General features: G+C 44.6%; 1 protein-coding gene across 5 annotated transcripts in view; it reads left to right on the top strand.

Annotated features, from left to right (window-relative positions):
• The window catches only part of MYO5C (myosin VC), a 118,880-nt gene that overhangs the window by 13,215 nt on the left and 83,028 nt on the right, over window positions 1–22,637 (top strand). For all 5 annotated transcript variants that reach the window (XR_004525168.2, XM_073801016.1, XM_073801017.1 and 2 more), the window contains exons 2-9: window positions 334–444; window positions 4,605–4,770; window positions 5,354–5,498; window positions 8,766–8,922; window positions 11,071–11,214; window positions 11,966–12,047; window positions 13,184–13,291; window positions 21,029–21,135. Coding sequence is in view for 4 of the 5 variants with exons in the window: in XM_073801016.1 (XP_073657117.1) it covers window positions 334–444; window positions 4,605–4,770; window positions 5,354–5,498; window positions 8,766–8,922; window positions 11,071–11,214; window positions 11,966–12,047; window positions 13,184–13,291; window positions 21,029–21,135 (1,020 nt within the window). In the remaining variant the exon portion in view is untranslated. The remainder of the gene's footprint in view (window positions 1–333; window positions 445–4,604; window positions 4,771–5,353; window positions 5,499–8,765; window positions 8,923–11,070; window positions 11,215–11,965; window positions 12,048–13,183; window positions 13,292–21,028; window positions 21,136–22,637) is intronic.

Here is a 22,637-nt window from a genome sequence, read left to right as displayed (position 1 = left end):
TGAACCACATCCCTCTGCTCCAGCTCTTGTAGACAGTGCTCAGATCTTCCCATTAAGAGACTCACAGATTTCCTTTCCACTCCCAGGCTTTCCTTTTTCAATATGTATTTAAGAGGCTTTGGGAATTCTATTACCTGTGAAATGAAGCAGCTAGGCCTGGTGCATTGCAGATACACTAATGATTACCTCACAAGCAAAAATTAGGTAAAAGTATTCCTAATGAATTTACTGACGTTCGTGGACAGAAAGAAATCTCCCTGAGTCTAATCATCTAACGATTTGTGTTTTGCTTTTAAAGTGCTGAAATTAAGCCTTTCTTATTCTGTTGGTCAGTACAACAGGGTTTGGATTCCTGATCCTGAAGAAGTTTGGAAGTCTGCCGAAATAGCAAAGGACTATAGAGTTGGTGCCAAAGTCCTGCGTCTCCTGCTGGAGGATGGAACGGTGAGGGTCCTCGATCATAACTACCATGATGTATAAAGGAGAAACTGTAGGGTGTGTGTGGGAGGGGAGCACCTTCGGCAGAGGGCATGTGAGGGGGCACCTAACATGGCCAGCTGGTGCTGTGGATCCACCCGTGTGTTTGTACCCCTCCCCACCTCCCTGCCTCCGCCCCCCACTACCCTAATGAAGACATAAAGTGCCCTGCATCAGCTGGGCCTCTCTCTGGAATGAGATGCAGTGGACAGATCTGTGCTCTGTGCTGCCTTTCTGGGGATTCAGCAATGTTGGGAGAATGCTGAAAAATGATTACCATTTTGGTTTTATGGGTCTCAGCACAGAGACTGGGTGAAGATGAGAAACTTGGAGAGGAAGTAGTTTGAGCCCAAGACATAAACTGGTAGAGAAAAACATCAAGATGGGAAGAGGAAGAGATATAGAAGAAGGGAGATAGAAAACAGGAAGGGAGGTCTTCCCTGGTGGCGCAGTGGTTGAGAGTCCGCCTGCCAATGCAGGGAACGCGGGTTCATGCCCTGGGCCGGGAAGATCCCACATGCCGCGGAGTGGCTGGGCCCGTGAGCCATGGCCGCTGAGCCTGCGCGTCCGGAGCCTGTGCTCCGCAACGGGAGAGACCGTAACGGTGAGAGGCCCGTGTACTGAAAAAAAAAAAAAAAAAAAAAACAGGAAGGGAGAGGGAGGTGTGGGAGAATGGAGAGTCAGTCTAAGGATGAATAGAAAGAGGTAAGAATTGGGACCTCCAGGAGGGAGTGTAACAGGGCAGTTGGAGGAGTGATGGGAGATGGGACAAGGGGACAGGAAGCCCAGCTGGGTAGGACATTATGAGGAAGCTCTGTGGTGCCGGTGTGGCAAGGGAGAGGCAAAGAATGACCAGGAGGTTGGGCAGTTGTCCCCATGGTAGAGCGTGCTCGTGAAGAGTTCCTCTCAAAGGCTGGTCATGGCTTTCGATGACCAGTTTCTACAGATTTTATCTCCGCTTTAAGTTTCCATGATGAGTCGTCCTTTCCCCCCATAGCTGTAATGACATCCCACTGGATCCATAGCTAGGCTGACCTTAGGTTTTTAGAATCAAGTATCTGGATGCAGAATTGGACAAAGGATTCATGATCCATCTGGATGTCAGAGTTAGTCCTGGGAATTTCACATGAATATGAAAATGCTGGAATTTCCAAGGCATGGAAATGGTCTCTGCAGAGACAGGACATATTACTGCCAATCAGACTGTCCTGGATTTGGAGTCATCTCCTCAGATCCTGGGAAGGGAGATAAACATAGCAGTTAAGAGCACATCCTCTAGAATCAGACTATCTGAGTTCAAATCCTTCCCAGGCTGTGGCAGACTATCTGGGTTCAGATCCCACTAAGTCTGTGACAGTGAGCCCCTCGGCTTCCTCACATGTCAGATGGAGTTAGTAACAGCATATCACAGGGCGGCTGAAGATCAGATGAGATAATCCCTGGGGGCGTGTGTAAATGCAAGGGGGGAGGCAGAGGAGCTGCTATTTCCATTTAGCCTTTCCCTTCCCATCATAAACTCCTTGGGGGCATTTGTTGAGTATCTCCAGTGCAGTCAAGGTTCTGATTAGGGACCAGATGGCTTTGGGGAGAAAAATCTCAGGGCAGCAGCTGCAGTGGCAGTTTGCTGCTTTAGTAATATGAGCAGGGCTTCTGGAGGCGACATTCCTGGCCCTGAATGAGCTGCTCAGAGGAGGAGGGGGAGAGGCAGGTAAGATGGCAGGTGGCCAGGCTGCCTTTTTTTTTTTTTTTAACATCTTTATTGGAGTATAATTGCTTTACAATGGTGTGTTAGTTTCTGTTGTATAACAAAGTGAATCAGCTGTACATATGCATATATCCCCATATCCCCTCCCTCTTGCGGCTCCCTCCCACCCTCCCTATCCCACCCCTCTAGGTGGTCACAGAGCACCGAGCTGATCTCCCTGTGCTATGTGGCTTCTTCTCACTATTTTACATTTGGTAGTGTATATATGTCCATGCCACTCTCTCACTTCGTCCCAGCTTACCCTTCCCCCTCCCCGTGTCCTCAAGTCCATTCTCTCCATCTGCATCTTTATTCCTGTCCTGCCCCTAGGTTCTTAATAAACTTTTTTCTTTTTTAGGTTCCATATATATGTGTTAACATATGGTATTTGTTTTTCTCTTTCTGACTTACTTCACTCTGTATGACAGAGTCTGGGTCCATCCACCTCACTACAAATAACTCAATCTCGTTTCTTTTTATGGCTGAGTAATATTCCATTGTATATATGTGCCACATCTTCTTTATCCATTCATCTGTTGCTTTTTAACTTAACCCTTTATCTATACCATGAAGGACAAAGCCTGCTTTACGTAAGAAAATATCACCTCTGTTTCCAGCTGTCGATCTCATGTTCTTCACATTCATATTTTCTCCCCTCCCCCGAAGACTGTCTGTTCTATTTGTCTTTCTCTCTCTCTCCTTCTGTTTCTTACACACATAAGACACACACACACACACACACACACACACACACAAAATGGCTGAACTGGAAAAGGAGGTTGTTGATTTAAAACATAATGGAGGGCTTCCCTGGTGGCGCAGTGGTTGAGAGTCCACGTGCCAATGCAGGGGACGCGGGTTCGTGCCCCGATCTGGGAAGATCCCACATGCCGCGGAGCGGCTGCGCCCGTGAGCCATGGCCGCTGAGCCTGTGTGTCTGGAGCCTGTGCTCCGCAGCGGGAGAGGCCGCGGCAGTGAGAGGCCCGCGTGCCGCAAAAAAAACCCCGAAAAACTCAGGGTAAGTATAAATTATGTATGAGCAGCACTTTATCTTCTTCTCGAAAGTGTGTAGGTTAAAAATATCCTGCTTGGGGCAGGTTCATAAATATAATTGCATTGATAATGAGCAGGCAGCTGCTGTGAGGATCCATGCCCAGTTGTCCCGGATTGCCCTGAGCTGCTCTCCTTATGGAAAACAGTCCAACCAGCTAACAAACCAAACCCCTGTCAGTGTTGACCAGGCATCGTGACGCAGGCTTCAGAGTCAGCCAGACCCATATGAACTGTGTGACCTTCAACAAGGAGCTTAACTTCTCTGAACCTGTCTCCTTAGCTCTCATTTAGGGATGTCATGCCCTCCTTAGAAAGCAGGTTTGAGGATCAGATGAAAAACCAGTGCTGAGTCCTTGGCACAGGGCCTGCAGAGTGGGCTCTTGATAAGGGACAGCTGGGTCACTTTGTGCAGCTGGTCCAGGACCAGGTATGGAAAGGAAGGCAGCTTGGGCGGTGGAAGGGAAACAAGCCTGCTGGGTGTCCTTGCTCAAGTCACTTCCCCAAGCTGTGAAGTGAAAGTGAAGGAAGGTAGAACAGGTGGTAATAAGGTCCCTTAATGCTCTGACATCTGCAAGGCCCGCAAGGCATGCTGACCTTGCCTTCATTCTGCTCAGGCAGCTACTTTCGGAATATACATTGGTGAAATCTAGCAGATGACAGGCCATCCTGGGCCAGTTACTCAGCCCAGGGCTGAGAATCATAGAAATACGCAGCCCTGCAGCCCTTGGGAACACAGGTGGCTGCAGACAGGAGTCACCTGTATAGGGGGCCCTCTCACAGAGAGACCATCATCCCACGCAGGCTCCTTTAGACACTTCTCACCACCACGAAAGTCAACTTCCAACAGAGATTCGGCAACCTTAGAGCTTCAAGGGACCTTAGATCATTGAGTCATTTGAGCAACAGAATCCTGTTTCCAAATGAAAACTTTCATGGCACCAGCAGCTAAACCACATGCAAGTAGAGCCCCTGTGGTAGCATTGGGATGGGATGCCCAGGTCCCTGACCATGTAACTTCCCTGCCACGCCTCATTGAGGCCTCTGTAGCTCTGAGGACCCCTGATCTGGTCCAGCCAGGCTTTTTACAGATGAGAGAAGGGAGGGCCAGAGAAGGTGAGTGACACACCCTAGGGCACACAGCCAATACCTTGATCACCTGGCTCCCAAAAGTCAGCCACGAAGATTATTTTCTTGTTGCTATACATAAATTTGTTTTTTTAGAGTGTCAGGGGTCACTCCAAAGTGGGGTAGTTAGGAAAGAGGACAGTGATTCAGCAGAAACACCAAAATACTTTTACTTCCAGAACTTTAATTTCATCTTTGTCCACAGGAGCTGGATTATTCCGTTGATCCAGAATCTCTGCCTCCACTTCGGAATCCTGACATCCTCGTGGGTGAGAATGACCTCACGGCCCTCAGCTATCTCCACGAGCCCGCTGTGCTCCACAATCTCAGAATCCGCTTTGCAGAATCCAAACTCATTTACACCTACAGTGGTAAGGAGAGCAATTCTAGGAGCGCAGGAATGACACTGAAACTTAATGCTCGTTGTCTAGAGCATCCTGATTATGTTTTATATTATGTTTATATTAGAAATGTTGACTCTGTCAAAACGTGTAATCACACCTAAAAATTTGCCCAGGTTTCTATCTAAAAGGTAAACACATCTGATCTTAGAGTTTGTTAGAAAACGAAGTATCTAGGTGGGGAGAGTCTTCAACAAAAACTAAGATTGGACTACCAAGAAAAATATATGTGGTTAAAGCTTGTGTGTGAGTTTCTCATTGGATATGATAAGTTTATTACTTATTTTGGGCAGTGATATTATCATTATGTTTACACTGAGAATTGTAAGAGCCTCTCAGTTTTAGGGCATTGCCATCTGTCATCTCATCTAACCTTCAGAGTAGCCTAGAAATGTAGGTGACCTCGGCAGGGAACTGAGATTCGGAGCATTAAGTGACCTGCCCAAAGTCACACAGGAGATTTAATAAGTGACAGAGCTGCGGTTTCTCAAAAGAACTTGGAGAAAGAGGTGACACTAAGAATCCCATCACTGCGTCTGACATCTTTCCTCAGGAATCATCCTGGTGGCCATGAATCCTTACAAGCAGCTGCCGATATATGGAGATGCCATCATCCACGCCTACAGCGGGCAGAACATGGGCGATATGGACCCGCACATATTTGCTGTGGCAGAAGAGGCATACAAGCAGATGGCCAGGTAGCCCCCCTGCCAGGCAGGGCTTCCTCTTGCTCTCCCAGTGCTTGCTGGGCCTTCGCAGTGGAAGGGAGACATCTGGCCGGGTCTCATTAAAAGTGACCATCAGTCAGACCGGTGGGGGGCTTGGTAGAGCAGACTGACTGTACCAAGCAGCAAATGACTGTTTGCTATATAACTGTCTAAACCAAGTTTCCTGGTTTTGCCCCTTCTAGGTAGTCAGGTCAGTCCTACCAATCTGGGAATAGCCGATGCTTTTCTTGCAGTGTGTTTGGTTGGAAGAAAATTGATTTATTCTTCACTGTGAGATGCTTAAGCATTTTTACCCATCAGTGGCAGCAGACTCTAATGATAGATGAGCACAGGTTTTAGCTGTAGGAGATTGGGGGTTTTATTCTGATTTTGCCACTTGTTTTTTGTATGGCCTGTGAAGTTATTGTTTTGCTAGCAAACAAGGAGGCTTTTATGAAAAGCCTCCTGTGGACCAGGCACTGTGCACACACTCTCACACATCATCTTGAGTGCCCTCACAAGAGCGTGTGATGAGGATGCCTGAGCAGTAGTCAGACGACTGAGATGCGAAGCCATCCACCCAAGGTCACCCAGCAAGAGAAAGGCAGAGCTGGGATTTGTGCTCAGATTTCTAGACTCCACGTGTAATTTCTTTTCCCCGTAACTATCCTATTTTGGCTTCAACATCCTGATCTGTAAAAGGATCTTTGTAGATTCTTACAGTTTGCAAAAGAACTTTCACAGACAGTGGTCTCCTCTGAGTCTTAGAACACCTCTGTGAAGTCTGTTGAACCGCCATCATGCCCTTATTTCACAGATAAAACCTGAGACACAGGACCTGGGTCTGCTACATTTACTTCATAACCCTGGGCACAGCCCTGATCTCCCTCAGCTTCAGGATCCTCATCTGTGAGCTAGATGCTCAGAGAGCACCCATTCCAAGCTCTACTGCTGATAACCAGGAAAAAATAATGGTGGCTTATACAAAGTAGAAATGCATGATTCTCTCCTGCAGAGAAGTCTGATGGGCAGTCCAGGGCTAGCACACCACCTCTACCAAGTCATCAAGGATCAGTGCCTTCCAGCTTCCCAATCCTTGGAGCGGGATCCTTGGCCTCAGGGCCAAGCAAGTACTCAGCCTTCTTTCTGTCTTTTCTAGGCTACAGAGTGTCCCAGGGGAAGGGTGTGCCCCTCCTGGTTAAGGAGCCCTCCCAGAAGCCCCCACAGAGCACTTCTCCTCATAGTTCATTGGTCAGGTCCTACTCACATGACCATGCCTAGCCACAGGGGAGGCTGGGATATGTAGTCTTTCATATACGCAGCAACATGTCCACTAAGAATTGGGGCCTAGTCCCTAAGAAGCAGGGGAGGATGAATGTTGGGTAGAGAATTACTGATTAAAAGCCAGTAACCTGGGACACCCGAACCCCACGTCCTCAGTCTCAGCAGGTGCCCTCCATGCCTCAATGCACCTGTCAGCCCACAGCAGAGTGTGTGACTCCCTCTCTTTTGTAAACACATCAGAGGCTGGGAGCCGAGCCAGGCTCAGAGGACACCAGCTGGACCCGAACCTGCCGTCCCTACTCTGGTGCTGTGACGAATGATGTAAAAGTCTCCCCCCTTTCCTAAGCCCTGCGGGTAGTGTGGAGGCTCATGAGTAGAGGGCAGCCAAGCCCGATGGTACCAGAAAATGAAAGATCCTGGAGGTTCCAAAAAAATTTGCCAGTTACCTTGGCTTCTGCCACAGCAAGGTTCTTTCCAGTGCGAAAACACCCGTGGTTCTGGGATTTACCCTGGCCCCTGCAGGTCTCCAGCGCATCTGCAAGATTAGAGTCTGTGTGGCTCAGAGCCTGACAGGCCAGGACTGCTCCTGGGTGTCAGTAGCATGAGCTCGTTAGAGCTGCAGGACTGAGCCAGGTTCAAGCTTGAAGAGCCAGTTTCCTCTGGAGGTCTGTCTAACTGTAATAGCAGAACCGAACCTAAGGCAGGTTCTTACTGGACTTGCTGATGCTAGACTAGGAGTCCGGAGAGCCCAGCTTTAGTAACCCCAGTCCCACTCCATGCAGCTGAGGGGCGCTGGGAGTGTCGTTCACCTCCTGAGCATCTTAGCTTCCTCACTGAGGCCAGGAGCTGTCTCTCTAAGGTCCTCTCCTGTGTTCACAGGGCGGTTGTGTGTTCTGTGCCTCGCTGAGTCACTGTTCTACTCATCTGTAAAATGGATACACAGTATGTGGCATAGGATTTTTGTGAGGCTTAAATGAGAATCCCGGTAAAGTTTTCACCAAGCACCTGGCACATAAGTGGTGCTAGGACAGCAACTATAATAAGGTTCTGCCATCATGATCTAATGACACAAAAAGTTTAATGCATTTTTTAAGATCTCTAAGTTGTGTAACAGAGCATGTTGGCTTATGGAGCACACGTGTTCCCAAGCACATTTCAAGTAATTGCTCTCCAAATGATGTCTTTAAAATGTTTTTATATTTAAGTGGGGATATACAGAAAGGAGTTGACATAGGCTTGAGACTGCTATCTTTAGAAACCTGCTTGCAGGTTTGACCTGTGGCAAACCTCTGGGAACTTGGATTTCAGGAAGGTTCTCAGCATTTCCTAATTGCTAAGAGTGGCTCACTGCACCTAAACTGTTTGTGTGAACAATGTGGTCCTGCTGAATATCTGCTTTCCTTCTGGGCATCTGGAATTTTGGTGTGTGATAGCAGAGGATGCCTATGTGACCGGCCCCCAGTAAAAACTCTGGACACTGAGTCTCTGTTGAGCTTCCCTGGTAGACAGTGTTTCCCGTGTGTTGTCGTAATTCATTGCTGGAGGAAGTAAGTGCATCCTGTGTGACTCCACTGGGAGAGGACTCTTGGAAGTTTACACCTGGCCTCCTCTGGACTTGGCCCTGTATGCCTTTTCCCATTGCTGATTTGCTTTGTATCCTTCTGGTGTAATAAATCTTAGCCATGAGTGCGAATGTGTGCTGAGTCCTGTGAGTCCTGCTAGTGGATCACTGATCTGGGATTGCTCTTGGGGACTCTCAGCACAGGGGACACAACACGAAACAAAGCTGTGTGTTCAGCAGAATCACAGAGAAAAAGACTAGAAGGAAATTCACTGGTATGTTAAAAACAGTTACTTTCAAGTGATAAAACAAAGTCCCTTCTTCGGGCTTATCTGCATTTTTCTTGATGAGTATATATTGCCTAATAGGAAGAAATGAATATTTTTAAAAATCCTTTTATTTATTTGCTTTAGAAATAATAAAAATCAGTCAATAATTGTAAGCGGGGAGTCGGGTGCTGGAAAGACAGTATCTGCTCGCTATGCCATGAGGTACTTCGCCACTGTCAGCAAGTCCAGCACTAATGCTCGCGTGGAAGACAAGGTTCTGGCGTCGAACCCCATAACTGAGGTGTGTACCTGGTGGGGGTGGGGAGTGGGGACAGAGGCAGAGGCGTGTATGGAGAAGTGGGCTGGTTCGTGTATACAGGCATACCTCGCTTTGCAGATATTGCTTTTTTTCTTTTCTTTTTTAACTAGTCTATCAGTGCATTTTTCCAACAGCATTTGCTCACTTTTGTCTTTGTGTCACGTTTTGGTAACTCTCGCAGTATTTCAAACCCTCCACCAGCAAAAAGATTCTGACTTGCTGAAGGGTCAGATGGTGGTTAGCATTTTTTAGCAATAAAATATTTAAAATTAAGGTGTGTACATTGTTTTTTTTTTAGATATAATGCTGTTTCACTCTCAATAGACCATAGTATAGTGTAAACATAACTTTTGTATGCACTGGGAAACCAGAAAATTCGTGTGACTTGCTTTATTGTGACATTTGCTCTATTGCGGTGGTCTGGAACTAAACCCACCATATCTTCAAGGTATGCCTGTATGTTGTCTTTGCTAACTTGAGTTCCCTTCCTTTAAAAACCAAAGTGAGGGCAGGGAGGGAGCAAGGAAGTCTGTTCTCCGGTGGGATTTGAAGGAGATTGGGGCATAGATTGCTGCTTCCAAGGCCTCTCTCCTCTACATGCTGGGCTAGAAATTCCACCATCAGGATTTCAGGAGTCCCCTGTTTACGTTTATATCCCAGGGGAAATTGCCTCAACCACAGAGACAACTGGTGCACCAAGACCAGTGGTGTTCTCCAGCCAAACCAGCACCAACTTTCATGAGCTGATTGTTAAACATTCAGGAATTCTTTTGCAAGTTATTGTTAAACCTTTGGTAGTTTGAAATCAGTCATGGTGGAAGTATTTACACCTTGCAAATTGGCAAATGTCACATATCCAGGCTGTTCCTCCTCCCCTCCCCGAGGGTGATTCATCAGCACACCACTGACTGGCTCAGATATGTGGGCAAGGCCAACCAACGATAGCACCCAGGGGTAAGGAGACAACCCTCAAGGAAGAAGGGGCATCTGACAGCTCACGAGAGGGCCCAGAGGCCAACTCTGGCTGCCTTGCAAATTGGGAAGGGGATTGATTTGGATTTATTTGGAAGCATAGCAAATAATTAAGAACGTTAGATTCCTAGACCCTTTCTCCCTGTTTTCTTGAATCAGAATCCTCCATGAGTATTTATCAGACCACCTATTTTGTTTAAGCCACTGTGCCGAAATAATACAGGAAGTAATGAAAATAAGGTCCAATCCCCAAGTTTTAAGACTCCTCTAACATAACATATTTTAAATTCGAATAGAAAGATAAATCATGATCCAAGATGGCAGTAAAAAGGTTGTCAGGAAGCACTACCCTGTTAAATGCCCAGTGGATGATATCGTGTGGTTATTTGTTTAGGGTTGGTCTCACCCGCTGTTGTAAGCTCCATGAAGGCAGGACCATGTCTACTTTGGTTTACCTTCGCCTGCCAGTAAATACATGTTGTCCAAAAGCATGATGGCCTGGACAGGAATGCGACGTGTGTGCATAGGAAGGGTACTTCCAGATGGAAGGTGCCCAGGAAGGGAGAGCAGGGTGGGCAAGAGGAGAGACAGAATTCAGTAGCAGAAGTAAAAGGAAAAAATCATGCTCAGTGTGGGAGGGATAGAAGAAGGCAGTTTTTTGGTTGAGTAGAAAGTTCGAGTAGGGAAGTGGTAAGGGATAAGGACAGAAATAAAGGTTGGATGAAGGATGTAGACTTTGAATTGAGCATCTCTAATATTTTAGGCATAGATGAGTTGAGGCACTGTATATTATCTCATTTAATTCTCCCAACTCTGTAAGATGCATACTTCCCCATATTACAGCTAGAGAAATTGAGACTTGGAAAGATGAAATAACTTTTCTAGCATCACACAGATAGTAAAAAAGGAACCTAAGGTCTTGAAACATCAGAACCCGTGTGTTTTCTGATCCCGCTCAGTGTCTACCAGTAAGACTGAGGAGAGCCTTGAGGCGAGACTGAGGAGACCTAAGGATGTGTCTTATTCCCTGCGAGCCCCTGCCTCCCGGCCTCCCTCTATAATCAGACTTTTCCCCAGCATACAGGACTGATTTTACTGTAACTGCTCCAATAATATTGATGCAAAGGTTTTTTTTAATGTTGTTACTATGTTTTGTAGGCTGTTGGAAATGCCAAGACCACCCGCAATGACAACAGCAGTCGGTTTGGGAAATACACAGAAATCAGTTTTGATGAGAGAAATCAAATTATAGGAGCCAACATGAGAACTTACCTGCTGGAGAAATCCAGAGTTGTCTTTCAAGTAAGGATAAAAATATTAAATTTCCTTTTCCCCAACTTTTGTAGTATGGTTCACATTCATATATTCATTAGAAAACCTACATTGTTCTGTGACTTGAAGAATACAGTTTTCCTATATTTCATTTGCAGTTTGGGTTATTTATTTTTCTATTTCTTAAAAATGAAAATTGATGAGTAGGTGCAGTATTAGTGGAATTATATGGTTGAGGGAAAAGTTTATGACTTTCAGTTTTAGGCACGTAAGTCCTTAGCATTTAAAAATCAACTTTATCTTTCTAGAACACAAAGACTACTTGAAATAGCCAAAGCTGTTAGACTGGCTTGTGTATCAGGAAGGGAATGGGATCAGATCTAGAGAGGCGGGGTTTAAGAAAAAGGCTTCTGTCCATAAAATGGAGAAAATTCTCATCATTTTGGCCCAGAAAGAAAGTAACAGTAAACCTTGTATTGCAGGGAGCTTCTTTAAAATTTCACCTGGTACTAACTACATTATTTCCATTTCGTAGAACGTTTCGTTTAATAACATTTTCTCTGTGGTGGTTATTTGGAAGGTGATCTTGGGCCACCAGTTCTCCCTCTGTGAGCCAGTGGAGGCAAGAAGTTGGGTCACAGCAAAAACACACGTAGATGTCCGTGTCCATGAGAGCAGAACTGTCAATCCAGATTAGCCATCTAAGACCCTCTTGTTGAAAACCTCACATTTTCATTTGTAAAGGGCTTGTGTAATTTCAGGGCTTTTCTTTATTTTACAGTCAGAAAATGAGCGAAATTACCACATTTTCTATCAACTTTGTGCATCTGCACAGCAGTCGGAATTTAAACATCTTAAATTGGGTACGTAATGCATGGTGTGTGGAAGAGTCTCTTTTTTACGTAGGAATTTAAATTCTAGGTTAATTTCATCTTCTTATAATATCGTCACTTTAAAAAAAAAAAGTATTCTGTCCAAAAACATAAGATCCTTGGGTTCCAGGGGTGGACTTGATGCATTTAACTAAGGAGATAGATTAGTTAGGGGCAAAGTGAGTCCAGGAATAGGGGACCCCTTCAACTCCAGGGTTCTTCTCAAAATTCCAGAGTGATTGTGGTCCATCCAGCTAGAACTACCTGAAGAAGGCCTTCTGACCACTGGGACTTACTGATCTAAGTCCCCAAACTTTTCTTTTTATCTGAACTTCTTGGATGGTCATTTTTCTAACAGCTATGACATATTTCCGTGTCTTCTGAGACAGAGTACCTCTATCATAATTTGAATTTCCTTGATGACTCAAAATCATTATTAATCATAACCATAATTAATGAGCTATTTGTCGGTTCGTGCAAATGGCCCAACTCCGGTGGTATCTCGGCTCTCCTGTCTTGGTCGTTTGTGCCATGTTGGTAGACAGAATTGTCTAATGTCTCGGAGTTGAATGCACACTCCCTAATCCTGGAGAACTTACTTGCACTTGTAGAATCTAAGTTTCTTCAGATTTCGTATAATGATAATATCCATGCCTTGTCTGCCAAATACAATGTGAAGAGCGAACATGGAAGAGCTTTCTGAAGGCTTCCCTACTATTCAAATATTAGATGCATATATGGTTATTATCTTGACCATAGTGATGTTTTTATAATGGTATATGTTTATCAAAACTTATCAAGTTTTCTACAGTTAATCGTACGTTCAGTAAACCTCAGTAATGCTGTATAAAATTATTAGGTGTGGGAACAAAAACCATGCGCTCTGGAGTCAGGCCGGTGTTTTAATTCTTGCCCTGCGGTCAGCTGTGGGTCCAAGAGCAGGCCATTTCACTTTTCTGAGCCTCAGCTTCTGAGTCAGCAACGTAGAATTCTAAGGAATAAGTGGAAAGACATTTGTAAAGTGCTTAAGATAGCACATTAAGTGTGAACTTTTCTTCTCGCTTCTGATGTACATGTATGTTCAAATTTCTGTGTCACAGATATCACAGCCTTACTTTTGATTTCAGGGAGTGCAGAAGAATTTAATTATACGAGAATGGGGGGCAGTACCATCATTGAGGGCGTGAATGACAGAGCCAACATGATAGAGACTCAGAAGACCTTCACACTGCTGGGTAAGTGAAAGCATCCTATCCCAGGAGTGGCCATTTTCTCCAAAAAGGCTGGGATGCCCAGCATGTATGTGTTCTGAAGACACCTAATAAATTCTGATTTTAGGATGAGCCAATCAAAAACCATATTTGGAGGCCAAGCGGTCAGAAAGGTGCTTTTCCCTTAAAAGATATAGAAATCAACTCTGTGCTCTATGATGACCTAGATGGGTGGGATTGAAGAGGGGGTGAGAGGGAGGGGATATATGTAATACATATAGCTGATTCACATCGTTGTATAGCAGAAACTAACACAACATTGTAAAGCAGCTATACTCCAATAAAAATGAATGAATGAATGAATAAATAAATAATTTTAAAAACCCTATGGCAGGGACTTCCCTGGTGGTCCAGTGGTAAAGAATCCACCTTGCAATGCAGGGGACACAGGGTCAATCCCTAGTCAGGGAACTAAAATCCCACATTCCACCAGGCAACTAAGCCCGTGTGCCACAACTACTGAGCTCATGTGCCTCAACTAGAGAGCCTGAGTGCTGCAAACTACAGAGCCCACATGCTCTGAAGCTGGGCTCCACAACTACAGAGCCCACACACCCTGGAGCCTGCGTGCCACAACTAGAAAAGAGAAAACCTGCACACCACAACTAGAGAGAAGCCCGCATGACGCTATGAAGAGCCCGCTCACCACAACAAAAGATCCCCGATGCCTCAACGAAGATCCTGTGTGCTGCAACTAAGACCCGAGACAGCCAAAAAAATAAATAAATAAAATCCTTAAAAAAAAAGAAACCTTATGGAAGGGGCACCAAATTATAGCAGTAGTCAAAGTATTCTTCACCTCCATGGGCTCACAGTAAAAAAAAGTTTTACTGGGCTTCCTTGGTGGTGCAGTGGTTGAGAGTCCGCCTGCCGATGCAGGGGACATGAGTTCGTGCCCCGGTCTGGGAAGATCCCACATGCTGCGGAGCAGCTAGGCCCGTGAGCCATGGCCGCTGAGCCTGCGCATCTGGAGCCTGTGCTCCGCAACGGGAGAGGCCACAACAGTGAGAGGCCCACGTACCGCAAAAAAAAAAAAAGTTTTACTTAAGAATATTCTTGGGAGGGTGGGATGAATTGGGAGATCGGGATTGACACATATACACTAATATGTATAATAGATAACTAATGAGAACCTGCTGTATAGCACAGGGAACTCCACTGTACAGTAGAAACTAACACAACATTGTAAAACAGCCATACCCCAATTCAAAAAAAAAAGGAAAAAAGAATATCCTTGAAGAAGCAATAAAAATAATTAATTTTATTAAAAAATAAATAAATGATCTTAACTAAGAGTATAACTCTTTGAGGAACAGTGACTTATTGTCAGTGGTTCTGAATACTAGAATGTCAGATCACCTGAGAAGATTTTTTTTTAAAATTCTAATATCTAGATATCACCCCAGACCTACTAAATCTGAATGAGAATATTTGAGGACAATGATATACCTAAAAGAGAGGAAATAATCATGTAGAAGCTTCTCATTCTAATATGTGGACTGTGTGAAAACCTCGAGATAGACCTTTCAAATAAAAAGTGTCTAACTTTGGGCTTCTTCCTTTCCATCAGGAATTTATGAACTAGCATTCAATTTCTACCCTAATCAGTCGTTCTAACAAAACTTCTAATTTTAAAAAGATCAGATCTCTTTTTTGCTACAAAATTTAATTTTGCAAAGTTCACTTAAACTGAACAAAAGAAAATCTTTGTAGAGCAATATGCAGCTCTTAATGTTGCTCCACATGCATGCATTGGACATGGCTATGAGTCCTCTAAGAACAAGAGCTTTATCTTTCTTAAAATGACAATTTATTATTATCTCTTGTGATGCCGGGCTGACTGGGCTCACCTGGGCACTTCTTACTTGGGGATTCTCGTATGATGGTGGCAAGGGCTGGATCAGCTGAGGGCTTCTTCTGTCACATGGGCTGGGATGGCTAGAACTACTGAGGGCTGGGTGGGCATTTCTCTTCCTCCATGTGGCCTTCCTCACAGCATGCCGGTCACATGTGGCTAGCTTCTCCCAGAGCTAGTTCCAACAGGCTCAGGTGGACTCTGCAGGTTTTTTTATGAACCAGCCTCGGAAGCAGTGCAGCATCACTGCTGCTGTGTGCTAATAATCAAAAGCAAGGCATAGGTCCAGCTCAGACCCTTGACCCACGGGGAGAAAACTACACAGGGCATGAACAATGGGAGGGTAATGCATTGGGGGTCATCTTTGGAGAGCAGCCAGCACAGTAGCTGTTGGGGATGTTGTGAGGATTAAGAGGTAACGTCTCTTGGTTTATGAACTGTGGCGTGCTCTATCAGAATGAGAGATCAGTACACATTTAATGAAAGCATGACCTCAAAGTATGAATCACTAAAAAATGTCCTAGGCCAGAGGTTGGCAGATTGCAGCCTGTTTTTGTAAATAAAGTTTTATTGGAACACAGCCACACTCATTTAAGTAGGATCTATGGCCGTTTTCATGCTATGGTGGCAGAGTTGAGTACTTGTGCCATAGACTCTATAGCCTGCAAAGCCTAATAAGGAAACGTTTGCTGACCCTTGTCCTAGGTGATAGAGTGAGCATAGTTGATGGGTTCCTTATAGTTTTCTTGCAATTTGTGAAAAGGTTCGTGGGTGGAGTCATGAAGCTCAGCTTCAACCCCAGTGCGTTTAAACATGGATGTCCCCTGAGGACCCCTGGCCAGGCAAAGAAGTTTGAGCAGGCTTCGGAGGTCTGTTTGCTGCTGTGGAGTAGATTCATGCATGGAATTCACTAACTTTGAGATTGCCATCATCCTGTGACCCCCACAGCCAATAATCTCATGCTGTGTGTTGATTTCATGGTCTCTAAACCTGCGTTGTCCAACACAGTTAAGTACTAGCCACAAGTGACTGTTTACATTAATTAAAATGAAATAAATTTTAAAATTCATTTCTCAGTTGCACTAGACATGTTTCAAATGCTCATAACCATATGTAGCTAAGAGCTGCCATATTGTTCAGCACAGATAAAGAACATTTCATCCCCAAGGAAAGTTCTATCCAATAGCATGTCTCCAACAATGTGAATATCTCGTGTATACTGCTTGTCCCATTGGCTGTGTGCTCTTGTTTGTGTCTCAGTGTTATCATCAAGGGCAGATTGCCCAATACGAATCATACATAGGCTTATAACACATTCGGGCAGATACCTTTTTTAAATGTGATTGCTAAACACGTACTTGTTGGTTGATTTGTCCATTGCTGTGGTTTGCTCTGGAGACAGTTTGGAGAAACAGACAAGGTTAGCAGTGAGGTCATCTAGTTCAGTACACAAATCCACTTCACAACACGCCCAGTAAGCAGACTTCTGGGATCTGCTCAGACTTCTTTGCCTGGTGCAGGGTCATAGGGAACCATCACTTTTATACACCCTGGGGTGAGCTAAGGCAGCTTCATGACTCTGCAGGTCTTTTCACACACTGCAGTGGTCACTGGCAGTACACTGCTTAGCCATGATACACCCGGTGTGTTTGTAACTTTGGCAGGTTCCCTAACCCTTCTATGCCTTAGTTTCCCCCTCTGTAAAATGGGAACAGCACTAGTACTTTATATAGTTGTTGTAAGCATTAGACGAGGTGATATGTAGAAAGTGCGAAGGATAATGCCTGCTGCAGAGCTTCATTTGCTTTCCCTTCTGGCTCTGCTTCTGAGGTACTAAAATGGTTCTGAGACCCAATTCCAGTGTGTGCTGGGGGGGTGGAGGAGGAGGGGAGGGGGGTCCCCACACCAAGCGATTCTCTGGACACCAGCTGGGTGTCCTACAATTCGCCTCAATTCTGACACTATCTACCTGGAGAAAGCCTCAGATCCCACAGGTTGAGGGCTCAGTTCCACAGGACTGCCCCCAGCCCACCCCGCTTCAGATCAGGTTGTCACCTGTGATTGTAACCGAATGGCTGTAAATCACAGGTTCCCACAACCACCTCCTTGGGTTCAATTAATTTGCTAGAGCAGCTCACAGAACTCAGAGAAACATTTTACTTACTAGATCATCAATTTATTATAAAAGGATAGAACTCAGGAACAGTCATTTGGAACAGATACACAGGGGCAACTATGTGGGAAGGAGCACAGAGCTTCCATGCTGTCTGAGTGTGTCACTCTCCACAATCCCCACGCGTTCACCTGGGGGCTTGCAAACCTCGTGCTTTGGGGTTTTTATGGAGACTTCATTACATAGGCACCGTTGATTAAATCATTGGCCGTTGGCAGTTAGTTCAACTTCTAGCCCCTCTCTGCTCCCTGGAGTTTGAGGGGTGAGACTGAAAGTTCCAACTCTCAATCACAGGGTTGTTTCCCCTGGCAACCGGCCCCCATCCTCACATGACCTAGGGGCATTCCAAAATTGCCTCATTAACAAAAGACATCTTAATCTCTCTCAGAAGTTAGGAAGTTCCCCGGGTTTTAGAAGTTCTGTGTGTTAAGAAACTGGATGAAGCCCAAGTATATACTACTTAGTTTAAAACACAATATCACAGGTACTTTAGCTAGCCACAATTTACCCACTGAGGAAGCAGAATGGGGGTGCATTTTGATCAAGAGCTCATTTCCTTTGTTCTTCTGCTGACTCTCATTTAATTCATCCTTTGATCTTTGCCTAGCCATTAAGATCTCTGACAGAAAGAATACTCTGGAAACAGACCTATCCTGGACCTCAGGCTCAAGAAACTTGACCACTATGTTTCTCACTGAAATCTACCTCAGGCCAGTGGCGCTTTTGCAGTGATTTTATCTTACTAAAAGTAATTACTTAAGTGAGGTCTTAAGTTCTTTCTTTGACATCATTGCTTTGCAGTTGTTATTTCACTTTTGTCAGCTTTGGAAAGCATGGGGTAAGTAAGCAATGGATCATACAGAGAGTGGGAGTGCCAGAGCAGATTCCCAAACTTTGTATATTTAGTTGCTTTTCTTCATCACTTACCTGTCATTTATCATGGTGATGCTCAGGGGTTTATTTCTGTTAGAATCGTCTGTCCTTCAAATGTAGGCATTAGCGCGAAATGGAACAGCTGCAGATGCCTGGACTCAGATTGAACTGGAGGCTTCCATGTAATTTTGGTTTGAAATTTTTTTTTAAATTTTTATTGGAGTATAGTTGTTTTACAATATTATGTTAGTTTCTACTATACAGCAAAGTGAATCAGCTATACGTATACATATATCCCCTCTTTTTGGGATTTTCTTCCCATTTAGGTCACCACACAGCACTGAGTAGAGTTCCCTGAGCTATACAGTAGGTTCTCATTAGTTATGTATTTTATACATAGTATCAATAGTGTATATGTGTCAATCCCAATCTCCCAATTCATCTCCCCCCCGCCCTTTCCTCCTTGTATCCATACGTTTGTTCTCTATGTCTGTGTCTCTATTTCCATTTTGTAGATAAGGTTGTCTATACCAATTCGTTCAGATTCCACATGTATGTGTTAATATACGATATTTGTTTTTCTCTTTCTGACTTACTTAATTCTGTATGACAGTCTCTAGATCCATCCATGTCTCTACAAATGACCCAGTTTCATTCCTTTGTATGGCTGAGTAATATTACATTGTATATATGTGCCCCATCTTCTTTATCCATTCCTCTGTTGATGGACATTTAGGTTGCTTCCGTGTCCTGGCTATTGTAAATAGTGCTGCAATGAACATTGGGGTGCATGTGTCTTTTTGAGTTAATGGTTCTCTCTGGGTATATGCTCAGTAGTGGGATTGCTGGGTCATATGGTAGTTCTAGTTTTAGGTTTTTAAGGAACCTCCATACTGTTCTCCATAGTGGCTGTATCAATTTACATTCCCACCAACAGTGCACGAGGGTTCCCTTTTCTCCACACCCTCTCCAGCATTTATTGTTCATAGATTTTTTGGTGATGGCCACTCTGAGTGGTGTGAGGTGATACCTCATTGTAGTTTTGATTTGCATTTCTCTAATAATTAGTGATGTTGAACATCTTTTCATGTGTTTGTTGGCCATCTCTGTGTCTTCGTTGGAGAAATGTCTATTTAGGTCTTCCACCCATATTTTGATTGGGTTTTTTTTTTTTGATATTGAGCTGCATAAGCTGCTTGTATATTTTGGAGATTAATCCTTTGTCAGTTGCTTTGTTTGCAAATCTTTTCTCCCATTCTGAGGGTTGTCTTTTCATCTTGTTTATGGTTTCCTTTGCTGTGCAAAAGCTTTTAAGTTTCATTAGGTCCCATAGGTTTGAAATCTTTTATGACTTTGATTTTGTGTGATCTTAGTAGAGAGAAGTCTCTCCAGGTTTGGAAATTATTTAAGAACGTGACCTAGCTGCTGTTGAGATAGTCCAGATGTCCTCAAGTCAGAAGCAGCAGGTGGCTGCAATGGCTCTTACGGGGCATTTAGGACCTGCTGCTCTTTTGCTGGAGGAGTGGAGGGTCTCCTGTTAACTGAAAAAAGTGCACAACCTAAAAGTTGAGAATTATGTTTTATTTGGAGGACAAAACTGAGGACTTCAGCCTGGCACACAGCCTCTCAGCTAGCTCTGAGGGACTGCTCCCAAGAGGTAAGGGAGGAGCCAGGATATGTAGGAGTTTTAAGTCAGAACATCAAAAGATTACTGTTAATTAAAGAAAACCAGACATCTCAAATTAAGGAATTTAGCACTTTTCTATTTATGGGAAGATACAAGAGTCTGGGTTCATTGAAATCATTCCTTTGATACGCACCTTAGCTATCTAGGACCTGTTTCCTGCTTTTCTCCATCCGGAATCCCCTCAGGGTGCACCATTGTGGGCAGCGATAGTGGCTGATGGTCTGATGGCCACAGCACCCATTGTTTGATGATATGGCAGGCAACATTTTTCATTCACAAGTGATATTCCACATACATTGGTCGGGGTCCCATCGAGGAAACATGGGGCACATTCAAATAGGATAAAAGGAGGAGGGTTTATTTATGAAGGGAGCAACTACAAACTGTGGGGCTAAGGGGGCTCCGAGGAGCAGTAGGGACCTGGAAGCAGCAGCCCTTTCTGTTCAGGCACAGAGCCTGAAGGGAAGGGTGGGGAAAGTCAGCGCTGACTCGGAACAGTAACATTCTGTCAGTTGGCAACACAGCCAGCCTGAGGCAACTTTGCAGGGAAAGAGATGGGGAGATGTACCCAGCACCTGTCTCCTCCTGCTCTCTGATCTCCTGCCAGGGTCCCCACTGGTCAAACCCCACCAGAACCCATTGCCTTGGTCCAAACAGGCCAGTCCCCTGGGGCAGAGAGCAGGGTGCAGAGCTGGAGGGGCAAATGAAATCCTTCCAGCACCCACCATAAAAAGCATCCAGAGAGCTTATGAGCAAAAAAGAAAAAAAAAAAATTAACAAGAAAGCACAGCACACAGAATGAATGAGAGCTGGTTCTCCCAGGAACCCGACATGAAGTCATTACTCAGATACTAATTTTTGTGTTGAACTTCCTAGCAGCCACAGCAAAAGGGAAACCTGGTGGGTTGTACAGCTCACATTGTGTGTCTGCACACGTCAAACTGGAAAGACAGTGAACTGGATTTTCCCCGGGGTCTACTCATTGTTCCCTGTCCCAGCTCTTGGCACTGATGGTACTAGAGTGTCGTGAGAGAATTCAGGTGTTTATCTTACTAATAACTGAGCAAGAGAAGAAATGCAGTGTTCCTAATTTGGGAAAAATTTTGTTTTCAGGTTTCAAGGAAGATTTTCAGATGGATGTTTTTAAGATCCTGGCAGCCATCCTACATCTGGGCAATGTGCAGATCATAGCAGTGGGCAACGAGAGATCGGCAGTCAGTGTAAGATATGTGTTTGCTTCACCCTTCCTGTGTTGGGAGGATCATCAGTAGAAACCTCTCATGGTTACCCTGCTTTTGCATTTTAGCACCAGGCACATTGGGCCTACTGGGGAGACCAGTTTAACAGGAACAAGGAAGGTAGGAGTTTCCATGGGTTACCTTCAAAGAGTAAAGCTTCTTCCCCTTGCAACAGTAGAGAAGGGGAAAATGCATTCTCTGTTTTTCTTTTATTCAACAAATTTTTCCTGAGTGCCTACTCTGTGCCAGACACTGTTATAGGCTCTGGAGAAACAGCAGTGAACAAAACAAGATCAGAAGGCCTTCATGAAGCTTATGATCTGGGGGAAGGAAGTGGAGGAGGGGGAGACACAATAAACAGTTACAGGCTCTGGCAGCTGGCGATAGCCATTAAAAAGGAAAATGAAGCAGAGTAGGGGTGGGGCAGGGCTGTGCCTTTTGTATCTGGCATTCATAGAAAGCATTTCTAATTCCATAAGGAAGTGAATTGTGTCACTTCACACACACGCTTCGAGGAAGAACATTTGAAGTAGAGGGAACAACAGGTGCAAAGGCCCTAAGGCAGGAAGTGTTATTGGAAAAATAGCCAAAAGATTGGTAAATGCAGAAAGGAGTGAGAGAAAGGAGGGGTGGTAGATGAGGCCAGAAAATGGGGGGTAGGCAGGAGGGAAATGTGCAGATCATGCAGGGCCTTAAGGGCACTGGACAGTTTTAGTAGAAAGGACGCCTCCTACCTCCTGACACATGCCTGATTCAAACACCAGTGGTGCTCTCTATGGAAATATATTCCCATGTAAGTTTTGTGACGGATTTCTTTATTTAATGGACGCAAGATAAGTTTATGTGTGTGTCTCTTTAGCAACAAATGTTATATGAGTGGTGATTCTTGCTGGGGTATGTGTTTGCTTATTCTCAACAATATCCATGTAAAGAGGACAGTCACACAGTTAAAAATGTTTCTCTGAAATGCAAAATCTTCTTATCGTTAAAGCTTTGTATTAACATATGTGTCTTAGTCATCTCTGGTTGCCATAACAAAATACCACAGGCTGGGTGGCTTAACAACAGAAACTTATTTTCTCACAGTCCTGAAGGCTGAAGGTCCAAGATCAAGGTGCCAGCATGGTTGAACTCTTGGTGAGGGCCCTCTTCCTAGTTTGCAGACGGCTGCCTTCTTGCTGTGTCCTCACATGGCAGAGAGAGAGAGACAGCAAGCTCTAGTCTCTTTTCTTATAAGGACACTAATCCTATCATGGGGGCCCCATCTGCATGACCTCATCTAAACCTAATTACCTCCTAAAAGCCCCAAATACCATCACATTGGAGGTTAGGGCTTCAACATATGAGTTTTTCATATGACTGAAACAAACATTCAGTCCATAACAATATCTACTTTCATGTCCCCAAAACAACAGATGGGAACAATTGTTAATTTTGTACACCTGGTAATTTCTCAGCTCTGGGACCTGCGGTTTAAGGGGAGA

Source organism: Tursiops truncatus, chromosome 2 (genome assembly GCF_011762595.2).
Source record: "Tursiops truncatus isolate mTurTru1 chromosome 2, mTurTru1.mat.Y, whole genome shotgun sequence".
In the NCBI taxonomy this organism is placed as follows: domain Eukaryota; kingdom Metazoa; phylum Chordata; class Mammalia; order Artiodactyla; family Delphinidae; genus Tursiops; species Tursiops truncatus.
Note: the sequence above shows the minus strand (reverse complement) of the source record. Positions and strands in the feature narration are given on the sequence as shown.